General features: G+C 50.4%; 1 protein-coding gene across 1 annotated transcript; it reads right to left on the bottom strand.

The window, feature by feature from the left end:
• Positions 1-1271: 1271 nt before the first annotated feature.
• On the bottom strand, positions 1272-13988 carry LOC141567603 (uncharacterized). The gene is made up of 6 exons (XM_074315580.1): positions 13081-13988; positions 12305-12536; positions 8385-8465; positions 6250-6376; positions 3827-3913; positions 1272-2826 (listed from the first exon to the last, which is right to left on the bottom strand). The coding sequence occupies exons 1-6, from the start codon at positions 13134-13136 to the stop codon at positions 2543-2545; spliced, it is 867 nt and encodes a 288-aa protein (XP_074171681.1). The 5' UTR covers positions 13137-13988; the 3' UTR covers positions 1272-2542.
• Between the last annotated feature and the right edge of the window lie 2 nt (positions 13989-13990).

The following is a 13990-nucleotide window of genomic DNA, read 5'->3' as shown; positions in this document are numbered from 1 at the left end:
ACGCTCATCATATCCGTCGCTCACACACTCCCAACCTGTCAGTCAGAAACACACCCCTAAAATGTCTCAGATACATAAGCATGATCTTCAGGCACATCACACGACTGGTCTGTCAGTCCCACACCCTTTATCTACCCAGGTGGCCCCACATTCGATGAGTTAGTTTTACGCTCGGGCCGTAAGTTTGTCCCACACTCAGCCCGTCGGTCGGGGCACACGCCTCAGTTTCCGCCCGCGGGTGGGCCCGCACAGCTCGCTCAGGCCACCACAGCCGCTCGCGGCTTCCAGGTCGGCGGTCTTCCTCTCCGCGGAAGTCCGGCAAGACCCAACCGGAACTCACTTCACTGGCGCAGCGGCCCGACACTTCCAGGAGCGGACTCAGAGGCACCCAACTAAAGAGCCGGCCTGCGCGCCCACCTGATCGGACCACAACTCCCAGAATTCACCGCGTTGCCCACCAGGACCCTGCGCCCGCCTGGACTACAATTCCCAGGAAGGCGCATCATCGGGCCTCTCCCACGCCGCGGCATTCGGGGAGTTGTAGTGCAGCTGGGGTACTGCCCATGCGCCAGGCCTCTGTGGGGCCGTGACTGGAGCATTGGGTTGCGTGAGGGCATGGGGTGTGTGAGCAGTGTGGGTGATGGGGTGAGAGGTGTGGGTGCCTGTGTGAGTGGTGTGTGTGTGGCTGTGGCACATGGTGGATTAGCGCAGGGGCTTCAAGGCCAGATTTCATTCTGACAGCCACAGAGAACCCCTGAGCACAGTTGCATGGGAAAGTGAAAGGCTCACACCTATGATGAGACAAATGAATGGCTCCTGGCAGCCATTGAACCAATATCTGGCCTAAACAATGGCTGCCCAGCTCCTATTTTGCCTTTGCTTCAAGTCAGCCAAATGACTCAACCTGCTTCTTCAGGTGGGATCCCAATCACCTCATCGTCTCCCACTTCAAGGGAACTTCATATTCTAGAACTGTCTCCTCAAAGGGAAACACCTCTGGGGGTATAGTACTTCTGCCACACTGTCCTTATCTGTTAATTCTAATATTTTCATCCTGAAAAGTGAGTGGCTTCTAGCTGAGGACCTCAGGCAAGTGGTTTAAGTTCTCAAACTTTCAGCTCCTTCGTCTATGAAGTGGGGATAAAAATACGTGTATCCCAAGGCTGCTGAGGGTGAAATGTGACATCATGTGTGAAGGGCTTACAAAGTGCTAAAATCTGACACTAATGTCGCCGTCTCAACTGCTTTTAATGACCTTATCATGCTGAAGCTGAAGAATGACACACAAAGTTTTATTTAGAAAGAGCTGGACTTTTGACACACTGTTTCAGCATATGAAGCTCACTTTTTGTGGTGAAAAACCAAACCAAACCATAGGTGCTGAATTAATACAAGGCACAAACAACTTAAAAAGCATCTTTTAAAAAGTTTTTTTCCTTTCTTTCTTATAATAAATTTCATTTCTTTCTTTGCAAAAACTTTGAAATGAACTCTATTTCAGGCCTACTGAGAGCAAGACAGGTCCCCACCTGTGGATCGCTCCTGCCATCTGGTGGGCATTCGTGGAAACCTGTATAATGGAGAAGAACCACACTCTTCTTGAAGGTTACAAACATCTACAGAAGACTCTGGATTCAAGGCCCACTCCCAGATTTCTCACCACACCAGGTGACCCTGCAGGGGGAAATGTATGATGTGCAACGGGGGCTGTTCTGCGCTGACCTACATGGGCCCTCCGCAGGACGCAGGACAACACACCAAGGACAGATGGGTCTCTGCAACATTTGGCATGGTCCCAGTTCATGGCCATGCGAGAACCAAACAGTTGCTGAGTGTTTTCCGGTACTCACTGTGTTCACAGGGTCTTTCCCCGGGGAATGAGTCCTCCAATACTAGACCAGAGATCTGCTCTGTTCGAAGGCTCTGCTGCACTCTGACACTCAAAGGGCCTCTCCTGTGTGGATCTTCTGATGCAGAACCAGGGCCGCCGCCTCCGTGGAAGATTTTCCGACACGTGCCGCATAGGAAGGGCTTGGCACAAGGTGTGGATGTGCTGGTGCTGCACAAGGTGTGTGCTACAGCTGAAGGCCTTGCCATACACACTGCAACCAAAGGGCCACTCCCGTGTGTTCACCCCGGCAAGCGGCTGTATGCGTGCCTCAGTGAGGTGTGACATCTGAATGTAAGCCTTGTTGCACTTGTTGCATTTGTAGGGCTTCTCCCTGATGTGTGTCTTCGGGTGGAGGGCCAGGAAGGTGCTCTGCATGAAGGCTCTCCCACAGTCACCGCACACGAAGGACTTCTCACCAGTGTGGAGGCGCTCATGATGGGTGAGGACTTGATCTGGCAGAAGGCCTTCTTGCACTGGCCGCAGGCATATGGCTGCTTGCCCTTATGCACACACCAGTGATTGGCGAGGGACAAGCTCTAGGGGAAGGCACGCCCGCACTCCCGGCACTCATATGGCTGCTCGCCTGTGTGGCAGCGCTGATGGTTGGCCAGGGACGAGCTGAGGCTGAATGCCTTGCAGCACATACCACACTCATAGGGCCTGTCCCCTATGTGCTTCCTCTGGTGGACCAGCAATGCTGAGGGGTCGGCGAAGGCACAGCCGCATGCCGGCGAACAGCCGCTCCCCATCTGCTGTGCACTTGTGGGTGCTGCACAAAGTGGGAGGTCTGGCTGGATGTGCAGCTGCATTGGCTGCACGCGTATGGCCACATGTCTGTGTGCACCCGCCGGTGCTTGGCGAGGAACGAACTCTTCCGGAAGCCTTTGCTGCAGTGGTTTCACGTGTAGGGTTTCTTGGGTGTGGATACTTCGGTGCTTAACAAGAGATGAATTTTTGCTGAAGGCGCAGCCGCGCTCCTTGCATGCAAACGGTTTCTGGTAGGTATGCATTCTCTGGTGCTGAACGAGGCCTGTGCTCTGCACAAAGGTCTTCCCACATTCCTGGCACTTGTGGGGCTTCCCTCTGCTAGGGATCCACTGACAGCTCAACGGGCACGTGTTTCTGCCAAAGGCATCGGCCCACCCCCCACACACCAGGGCGTCCTCCACAGGGTGAACTTGTGGGTGATTGAGGTCTGAAAGGGAGCCAAAGGCCTCCACATACATACCCTCTCCTTGGCTGGAGCGCCCCTGACCCTGGTCTGAAATGCACGTGAGGCCCTTTGTGGGAACATGGGTGTGGGGACTGAGCCCCAGAAAGCAGTTTCCAGGCTCTCGGCCTCACATAGACAGGTGCTGGCTCAGGTAGTAAATGGCCATCAACTGTGATTGCATGGCCATCAACTGTGGCTAGTTGGCCGTCAGCTGTAACCAGTGAGCCATTGGCCACTAATATAACTGCTGTGGCTAGGCTAGCAGGAAAAATGGGGGCTAGCAAGAAGATGGTGGCTGGGCTGGCGAGTGTGGATGGCGGTTTGCAGACAGTGTGGATCCAGCCTCCATTGAGAGTATAGTGCCGCCAGAGAGAATATAGTGGTATGACTCCCCTACCTATGGCTCCGTGGCTGTTCCTTTTTGGCCTCACCATAGCCTGCGTTCTTGTATGGGGAGCGGGAGCAGAGACCCCACAGGCCGCCCCGCATGACAAATGGTGCAGCGAGCAGGGTCCCCCGCATGACAATGGGTCCTGGGAGCCTGAGCTCAGTGATGCTCCGTGAGGCACAGGCGCCAGGGGGACTGTCACACAAGGCTCCGCTCTAGGCTCCCCCCCTTCTTCCCCCCCACCCCCCGTGCAGTGTCACTGCAGGTGAACATGTTTGTGCTGCCTGGCCTCCATGCTCTGTGACCTCGCAGGACCATGTGCTGGAAATCCTACCCTGTGAGTCCCATCGTCCTTGTTTCCTGAGGTGGAGCCCCTTCATCTGGAGGTAGCCAGCAGCTTGGGACCCTGCAGGCTCTGACTCTGAAAAATAAGCAAAGAAAATAGTAACAATCAGCTCAACCTGAATATGCACTGCCAATCTAGGGGCATGGACAGAACCCCGCAGTCAGACTGGGACAACAGAATGAGCTGCTGCCTAGGACATCGCTTTCAGAAGGGGCTCCTGCAGGGTGGCCGGTTAGCTCAGTTGGTTAGAGTGCAGTGGTCTTAACAACAAGGTTGCCGGTTCAATCCCCACATGGGCCACTGTGAGCTGCGCCCTCCACAACTAGATTGAAATAAGTACTTGACTTGGAGTTGATGGGTCCTGGAAAAACACACTTAAAATAAATAAAAGTTTAAAAAAGAAGAAAAAAGAAGGGGCTTCTTAGGAAGGGGATGAAGATTGAGGACAGAACAGCGGCTCGGTTGGGGTCTGCAAGACCACCCCCGGCTTGGACATGCACTAGGACTTAGGGGACTCAGCAGAGTCATGTATTCGCAACTCTGACTGATTAGAGCAGAAGGACACAGAGCAAAATTAGCAAAGGAAAAGGTGCACGGGGTGAAGGGAACACAGAAGGGCATGGGCCAAGGCCACTGAGAGCCCTCCCACCTGTCAGCTGCCATTGGGATTGTTTCTCACTGGGACAGGGCCTGGCCAACAGAATAGAGAGACAGGTGCTCAAGCAAAAACGTGTCTGTGAATGTTCATAGCAGTACTATTCCACAACAGCCAAGATGTGGAAACAGCCCAACTGTCCATCAAAGGAAGAATGTAGAAACAAAATGTGGTCTATCAGTGCATGGAATATTATTCAGCCACAAAAAAGAATGAGGGACTGATATTTACTATAACATGTATGAACTTTGGAAAAACTATGCTAAGTGAAAGAAACCAGACACAAAAGACCACACACTGTTACATGTATCTGTATGAGAAATGTATGAATTGATATATACTTATATGAATACATTTATCTAAATTCCATTTATATGACAGGTTCAGGACAGGTAAATCCACAGAGACAGAAAGCAGATTAATTGTTGGCAGGGACTGGGGGAAGTGACTGCTTAATGAGTAGGAGTTTGCTTTCTGGTTCCTGCATCTACTGACTCCTTCCCATTGGATGTACAATGCACCTCCTTGCCCCAGGAGGACGAATAAACTTGTGAAGCATGCTGACTACAGTTATAATACTGTATTGTATATTTGGTATATCCTAAGAGAGGTGCTCTTAAGTGTTCTTACCATGAGAAAAAGCTGTAACTATGTGAGGTAATAGATAAATAATTAGCTTAATTGTGGTGATCATTTCAATGTACATGTATATCAAAACACAGTGTTGTGCACCTTAACTACAAGGTATGATAAAAAAAATACGGTGAATGCTGCTGCTGAGTGTCATCCAGGTGATGTTAATTGTGTTTTTTGACCTTGATGGAATTGTGCAAGCTGAGTTTGTACCCAGGAACACTATGGTGAACTCTGAATATTGTAAGGGCTTATTAGAGTGTTTAAGAAACTATGTGCATAGAAAACGGCCTGAGAAATGGGCAAATGGTTTCATCCTCCATCATGACACCGCTCAATGTCACACATCATTTATGGTATGGCACTCTCTGTCAAATAAAAGCATTATAGTTTGTCTTCATCCACCTTATTCATTGGATCTGGCACCGTGCAACTTCTGGCTCTTCCCCAAAATCAAAATGACCATGAAAGGTAAATGTTTTGAATCGATTCAGGACATCGAGGCAGCCATGACAGTGCAACTGAAGACACTCACGAAAGAGGACTTCCAGAACTCCTACAGAAAGTGGCAAGAACAATAGGATAAGTGTGTTCGAAGCAAGGGTGAGTATTTTGAGGGGGATTAATGGCAATGTGTCTTTTATTGTAATAATTTTTAAAATTTAAACATTCACCATATTGTTTTGTCAATTATACATCAGTAAAGATGGGGGAAATTAAAAAAAAAAACCCAAATGGTTCTGGTGGGGAAGCTTTCACTTCACTCACTGGAACCTCTCTCCACAATCCAGGGGTCTTCCCACTGCTCCAGTTTGGAGATCACATCTGGTTTGGAACCGGGAAGTCCTGCCCATCGTGAGAAAAGAGGAAAATGTACATGCTGTTGCCACAAGTCAGCCTGGCCCTGACAGGCCAAACAGTGCAGTGTGTGCCCTTGAGGCATGGGAAAGATCCCTCCCTGGTGATGCAGGTGGAGGGTCCAGTCTCTGCACAGAGGGCACCCAGCTGGGGGACATGGGTCAGAGCAAGGACACATGGGTGTGAGTGACCAAAGATGAGGCAGGATATACATATGTACACACAGATGAGTGACATGGATGAAGAAGAGACAGGGAGGCCTCACCCTGGGACACCAGCTTGTTGTAGGTCCTGAGCATCACATCGCAGTACAGGACCCTCTGCTTTGGGCACAGCAGCCCCCATTCCTCCTGTGTGAAGTCCATGGCCATGTCCTTAAATGTCACCAGCTTCTGAAACATCCCACATGCACTGGCTCAGCCATGGGTTGTGTCTGACCAGGGCTGGCCCTGTTGGAAATGGCAGGATGTTGCCATCAGGGGGCACACACTCTGAATGACCCAATCCAAAATCTGACACCATTACCATCTTGATACAGGGCACCATGGTCCCATCTGAATATGTGTGTCTAAATTCCTATGTTAGTCTTCACCCTGCTATGTGAAGGTATTTGGATGTGGGGCCTTTGGGATGTGACGGGTTAGATGAGGTCATGAGGGTGGGGCCCCATGACAGGATAGTACCCTTATAACAAGAGGTAGATGGGGGCGGCCAGTTAGCTCAGTTGGTTAGAGTGCAGTGCTCTTAACAAGATTGCCAGTTCGATCTCCAAATGGGCCACTGCGAGCTGTGTCCTCCACAACTAGATTGAAACACTACTTGACTTGGAGATGATGGTCCAGGAAAAACACACTTAAAGTTTAAAAAAAAAAACCCCAAAAAACGTTGGATTGTCCTTGACTTAAAAAAAAGGGGGGGGGGGCAGATGGCTCAGCTGGTTAGAGCGCGAGCTCTTAACAACAGGGTTGCTGGTTTGATTCCTGCCTGGGATGGTGGGCTGTGCCCTCTGCAACTAAAGGTTGAAAACAGCGACTGGACTTGGAGCTGAGCTGCGCCCTCCACAAATAGGCTGAAGTACAATGACTTGACTTGGAGCTGATGGGCCCTGGAAAAAACACACTGTTCCCCAACATTTCCCCCCCCAAAAAAAAGAGGTAGAGACCAAAGCTCTTCCTGACCCCCCCACCCCACATATGAGGACATGGCGAGAAGGAGGCCATCTGCAAGCCAGGAAGAGACCTTTAATCAGAACCCAGTCCTGACCTTAGATTTGCAGGTCCAGAACTGTGGGAAATAAGTTTCTGGTGGTTAAGCCACACAATCCGTGGTATTTTGTTAGAGCAGCCTGAGCAGATTAAGACACGGTGATTCCTCATGATTTTCCATGGTGTTCGACTTTGTGGTCCCCAGAGGGACAGCCCCCCATAAAGCCATCTGTCATCTGTGTCATCTTCATGCCCTTCAGGACTGGGCAGGGGAGGTTTGGAGGCTGGGATGGCATTTGGTACCAGCCACATCTGCCCTGCGGCCAGAAAGTGTCCCCAACCTGGCCTTTACCCACAGTGGCACCCCCAGGCTCTGACAACAATCTCCTTGCCTGTGTGTGGGTCTCCTTGGGAACCCCATGGGAAGGGGCCTGTCAGTGGGCAGCATTGATTTCAGAGTAAATACTAACCATTCTTAACATCCAAAGCCCCCACCTCCAATCTGTCCCTGACTTATGATGTTTCAACTTTATGGTAGTGTGAAAAGTGATGCTCCTACACCCATTCTGGTTTTCACTTTCAGTACAGTATTCAATAAATTATGTGAGACAGTTAACACATTATTATCAAGGAGGCTTTGTGTGAGATGATTTTGCCTAGCTGCAGGCTAGTGTTGTGAACATGTTTAAGGCGGTCTGGGCTCACCTATGATGTTCAGTAGGTTAAGTGTCTTAAATGCATTTTCAACTTACGATATTTTCAACTTTTAGGTTGATAGGTTTTTGGGAATGTAACCCCGTCGTAAGTCAAGGAGCATCTGTACGCACTGCTCAACACCAGCATTCACTCACTTGCCTGCTAATACGTCCCTGGTGTCTGTGTGTTCCAGGCCATGCTCTGTCTTTTTTCTGGATATTGGCTGATAAACAATGTGGCCACTAAGATTCCCTGTGTTCTAGATCTGCCTAGGTGAGGGGTCACCACCGAGGTGCCCCAAATTAGTGACAGGGTCACTAAGCCCCACCCTGGGGTGAAGAGAAGAGAAGGAAGAAGAGGAAGAGGAGGAGGGTGGCCAGGGTTGAGGAAGAGGCCCTGCCCCACGACGTGCTACCTGGGGACTGTGGCTCTAGTACCAAGGGGCAGAAGCACCACAGAAGCATGCCCGCTGAGACCATTGGCATTTTTGGAAACTCACACGGAAGGCATATGCCGGGAACATGGGTAGCGTCCTGGGCCTTGGGCTTGTCCTCATCAATGCTCCCCTGCGAAGGAACAGCTGGAGAAGGGGAGGGAACATGAGGGAAGCCTGACCTACACTGAAGCCCCAGAGACTCCAGCCCCAAAATCCCCTCACCCAAATGCCCCCAGGCCCTGCTATCCCCAGGGCCTCACCTCACACTCCTCCCAGTCCAGACCCTCCCACAGACGTTTCCTCCTCCACTGCACTGCCCGCTGTGGGACTGCTTCCTCCAGCTCACCTTCCAGGGCTTGGTTGAAATAGTCCCCAACATGTACTACAAGCCAGGCATGCTGTGGGTACCTTATATCAGCTTGCCTGATCTTCACTCCAGCCTTAAGAGTGAGGCAACGCTACCATACTCATTTTACAAGAAGGAAACTGAGGCACCCAGAGGGGAAGTTCCTCGCCTGAGTCAAGCTTCTGTGGGGAAGCAACACCTCTCCTTCCCTAGGACCAGCCAAAATGGCAAGTCCTATGGGGAAGGAGTTGTCCATGTGAACAGATGGGGTGACCTACATCCCCAGAATTAGTCTGGGGATACAGCACTCCACCTGGGTTCTGGTGCAGGGCCGCTGTGGATATGAGGTGACCCAGGGGAGGATGCACGCTTGAAGGACCCATGGCTCTACTGCAGGCCACTAAACGACCATATCCCTGCTCCAGGCCTGGTTCTTCCAGGGTACAACAGGGACAGGCTCCCAGAAGGAAGGACGGCACTATGCCGTAAAGTCTTCTTGCAATGGAGCACAACATAGAACACCTCATGGTGTCCTTGCTGCCACATGGCTTTCATACCCACTATTACCTCCCAGCTCCCAGGCTGGGCAAGGGGTCCCTGGGCTCAGGTTTCCACAGAAAGTGGACCTCTTATTTGGTCCATGCAGGCCGGGCCTCTAAAACAGGCTTGATCTACCTTGAACCTAGGCTTGAACCTAGGCTTAGTCCCTGTGCTGCAGGCCCAAGCCACCCCCAGGCTGCAAGCTTCCCAAGGGCTCCCTGTGCAATGCCGATCGAGTTCCCTACACAGGGACAATGAGGTACCATCATCACTCTCTGTGATACAAGTGAGGAAATGGAGGCACAGAGTTAAATCAAAGGTGGTAAAGCACGTGACAGATAGCAGGGGTTTGAAGCCAAGCAGTAAGCCTCAAATCCGTGCCCGCAGATACTTTTAAAATAGAGGTATAGGGCTGGCCCAGTGGCTCAGGCAGTTGGAGCTCTGTGCTCCTAATGCCAAAGGCTGCTGGTTTGATTCCCACATGGACCAGTGGGCTCTCAACCACAAGGCTCCCGCAAGGGATGGTGGGCTCCGGCCCCTGCAACTAAGATTGAACATGGCACCTTGAGTTGAGCTGCTGCTGAGCTCCTGGATGGCTCTGTTGGTTGGAGCACATCCTCTCAACCACAATGATTGCCAGTTCGACTCCCGCAAGGGATGGTGGGCTGTGCCCCCTGCAACTAACAACAGCAATGGGACCTGGAGCTGAATTGCGCTCTGCACAACTACGATTGAAAGGACAACTTGACTTGGAAAAAATCCTGGAAGTACACACTGTTCCCCAATAAAGTTCTCCCAATAAAGTCCTGTTCCCCTTTCCCAATAAAATCTTTAAAAAAATTAAATTAAATAAAAAAAAAAATAGAGGTATGGGGGCGGCCAGGTGGCTCGGTTGGTTAGAGCATGAGCGCGTGAGCACTTGATAACAAGGTTGCCGGTTCAATTCCCACATGGGCCAGTGAGCTGCGCCCTCCTCAACTAGACTGAAGACAATGACTTGAACTGGGCTTCCACTGACCTGCTGGTGGGGCAACTTGACTTGGAGCTGATGGGTCCTGGAAAAAACATACTGTTACCCAATAAAATATATATATTCAAATAAAAAAAAACTAAAACAGGTATGGGCTAGTCCGGAGGCTCAGGTGGTTGGAGCGCTGTGCTTGTAAAGCTGAAGTCACCAGTTCGATTCCCACATGGGCCAGTGAGCTGCGCCCTCTACAGCTAAGAATGTGAACAATGGCTCTCCCTGGAGCTGGGCTGCTGTGAGCAGCTGGAGATAGGTGGGCTGCTGTGTGCTGCCACGGGCTACTGTGTGCTGCCAGGAACAGCCGGTGGCTAGTGTGAGTGGCCGGCAGCTGGCGAGAGCTGCCATCAGCTGCTGTGAGCAGCTAACCGACAACCGATGACCGACTGCCTCAGCCAGGGGTGGGGGGCAGTGCAAGGTTCATAATACTAGTATGGGCCAGGGAGCTGTGTCCTACACAACTAGACTGAGAAACAGCAGCTTGAACCGGAGTGGAGGGGGGAAGGCAGAAGAAGGGGGGAAAAAAGAGGTATGAATGTTCAGCTCAGTGAGTTTTGACCAATGAACACACCTGTGTGGACACCATTTTTATCAAGCTCTAGAACTTTCTGTGAGGATGGAAACATTCTTCAGCTGTGCTGATTTGGCAGCCATCAGTCCCATGTGGCTCCTGAGCAGTAGAAACATGGGTGGTGTGACCAGGAAAATGGATTTGTAATTTTATTTAAGTTTAATTTACATTTCAATATCCACAGGGGTGCATGGCTACCATATTGGACAGCTCAGGTCTAGGACACTTCAGCACCATGGACAGCTCCACTCAGGCAAGGACCTCCCCAGCGCTGACATGATTGCAGTTGGGGTTTCTGACAGAACACATAGTTGTGCTTATTCTTGAACTTCATACAAAGTGAATCCCATGCTGTTTAACACTGAGGTCTCAGCTCCATGCTATCAGGTTTATGGACAGCAGCGGTAGCAGACACTACTTGTCAGCATGCTTCTTCATAAGGACTGCTTGGACACAAAGTGAGATGCCAGGTGGAGAAGTGGTCTGAAAAGGGAAAATGGACAGTCCCAATTGTCCTGAATTCAGGTCCTGGCAGAGACATACAGGAGGGAAGGTCTGATGTGGAAGGGCCTTTTGTCCTAGTTTTCTAGTAAAATAGGGTAATAGTACCTTTTGTGGGAAGTTGTTTGTTCATTCATTTAACAAGCACACCAGGAACTTGGCAGTGCATTGTGCAACTTATAGTCTATGATGAATGGGAACAAGTGTGAAGCCTTCAAATGTGGTAAGTGCTAAAAAAAAGTGCGTGTCACCTGTTTTGGATCAGGTGGCCAGAGGTCTCTGAGGTGATAGCTAAACGTATACCCTATTGAGTGGCCAGCATGATTGGGGAGGCGTGTGATGGGCAAAGGGAGAGCTGTAGGTGAGGCCTGGAAACAGGCAGAAATCAGGTAATGCAGGGCCTGAAAGGCATGGATTTGTTTCAAAACAGTATGGATTTGTTTCAAAGCAGGGGTCAGCAAACTTGGCCTGACTGCCTGTTTTTGTATAAACTGTGATCTAAAAATAGTTTTTCTATTTTTAAGTGGTTAGGGGGGAGTGCAGAATCAAAAGACTAATATTATATGAAATTCAGATTTCAGTATCCATCAATAAAGTTCTGGATTTTGTCTGGAAAAAAACATGTGAATGTGTTTTTGTTAGATAAGTAGCTACATGACTTCCTTGGTTTTGCCTCCTGACCTACAAAGCTTAAGATATTTGCTATCTGTTCCTTCACAGGGAGAGTTTGCTGACCCTGCTCTGATGGCCTGGGCAGCGAAGGAGGGTTTAATGGGAGGGGTGGCCTCACCGTTTAGGGTTTAAAGACCCCTCCAGTGCTGTGTGGAGAGCGATGGAGGGGGCAAGGAGAGACAGGAGACCCATGAAGACGTTGTGGGCTGGATTAGGCTGAGGAGGACAGGGCAGTGGAGTGAATGTGGCAGGAGCAGGGCATGTTTTGAGGGGTATCTGGTTTCTGAAAATGTCCAGCCCTTTGACCATCATTCCACCTTCCGCCTTACCTGATGCCTCAGGCTCCATTGCTTGCCACTCTCTTCTGTCTCCAGGCTGCTCACATTAGCCCCTACAAGATGGGGGGCCTGTGGTGTTAGTCCCAGGCAGAGGTCCCAGGTTGCAGGTGACTGCTGCAGGGGTGGATTCCTGTTTCCGAGCCACTGCCTTCTTTTCTCCACTCCCACACAGCGGTGGCTCTCCAGGCTCCTGGCTCTGACCTTTGGGCCCAGGGCTGGGACTCTGGAAAATGAAATACTGCTGGGTATGGCCACAGCCACAGAGGTGGGCTCCTTTGGGGCAGACCAACAACTGCCTTACTCCCCCAAATTGAAAACACACGTCCACAGAAAAACCTGTACAGGAATGTTCGCAGCAGCATTATTTAGGTAAACTGTGATTTACCATACAATGGAACATTATTCAGTTATAAAAACGAATGAAGTACTGACATATGGCACAACATGGCTAGACTTTGAAAACATTATGCCTAGTAAAAAAAAAAGCCACACACAAAAACTTCATACTTGATGATACCATTTACATGAAATGTCTAGAACAGACAGCAAGGAGATTACCGGTTGCCAGGCTGGGGGAGAGGGAATAGGGAGTGCTGGATAAAGGATACAGGGCATAGGCACACACCTGAGGTCACACCTGACACACGGGGTGTCAGACATACAAAACACCTCCTCCCCACAGTCATGCATGCACAGTGACACACTGGCCACATACACACAACTGGGTTTTCATCTGCACACCTTGGTCGAAACACCCTCCCACCTACCCCAGCGCAGGCGCAGGCACACGCGGCCCCTCCTCTCTCCCCGTCCCCACGGCCATGCCATCCCGGCTCCGCGCTCCCCTGGTGGACCTCCGTCTACTTGGTCACTCCCACCGACCGCACTCGCGGCCTTCTTCGTCTCTCACGCTCACACTGGCCGTCCCGTCGGGACCACGCACTTACCACAGCTGCTGCCTCCTCACAGAACCTCACAGCGCTGCCGCTCACGTGCCCCCGTGCCCGTGCATACCCAACGAAGGCACTTGTGGCCTGCACTTTCGCCAAGTAGCCCGCGATCCGTCCAGGACTTCATCTCCCAGAGAGCGCTGCGCGCTGCATGCCTGGAATCGGCCGGGCACAGGATGAATAGCCTTTTGGGAAATGGAGTCCAGGGCGCGGCGGCGCCAGGAAGGGAGCGTGGGAACCTGTCGCTCTGCACTGGCGGCGAGTGGAACGAGACGTGTATATTGATACGCAGACTTTATGTATGTTTAAAACATACAGCATTTGTACCTTTTTCACTTTGTATACATACGTGTACACATGCATAAAATAGGTATATAGAATGGGATTTTTTTTTTTTTACACCCTAAACCCTGTATATTCTCTAAATCCTTCAGCAAATGTCCCCCAAGAACAAGTAAATGTTGTATCCACCCAAGAAACGACGTTGAAACCACACCTTCCCTTGGTCTACAGCCCATATGTTAATTCCTTCCAATAATTTCCTACCTACCTTTTTATTTTTATCTTTTATTCAAGCCCAAACCAAATCTTCTTGTTCCACTTGAGTTGGCTTCAATCTGGAACAGATTTTCAGCCTTTTCTTTTTCTTTTTAAAAATAATCTTGACATTTTTCATATATCCAGTTTTCCAAATTGTCCTCCAATTTAGATTTGTCTGATTGTTCCT

The sequence above is a fragment of the Rhinolophus sinicus genome, linkage group LG11 (assembly GCF_036562045.2).
Source record: "Rhinolophus sinicus isolate RSC01 linkage group LG11, ASM3656204v1, whole genome shotgun sequence".
Taxonomy (NCBI): domain Eukaryota; kingdom Metazoa; phylum Chordata; class Mammalia; order Chiroptera; family Rhinolophidae; genus Rhinolophus; species Rhinolophus sinicus.
This window is presented reverse-complemented; position numbering and strand designations above follow the sequence as displayed.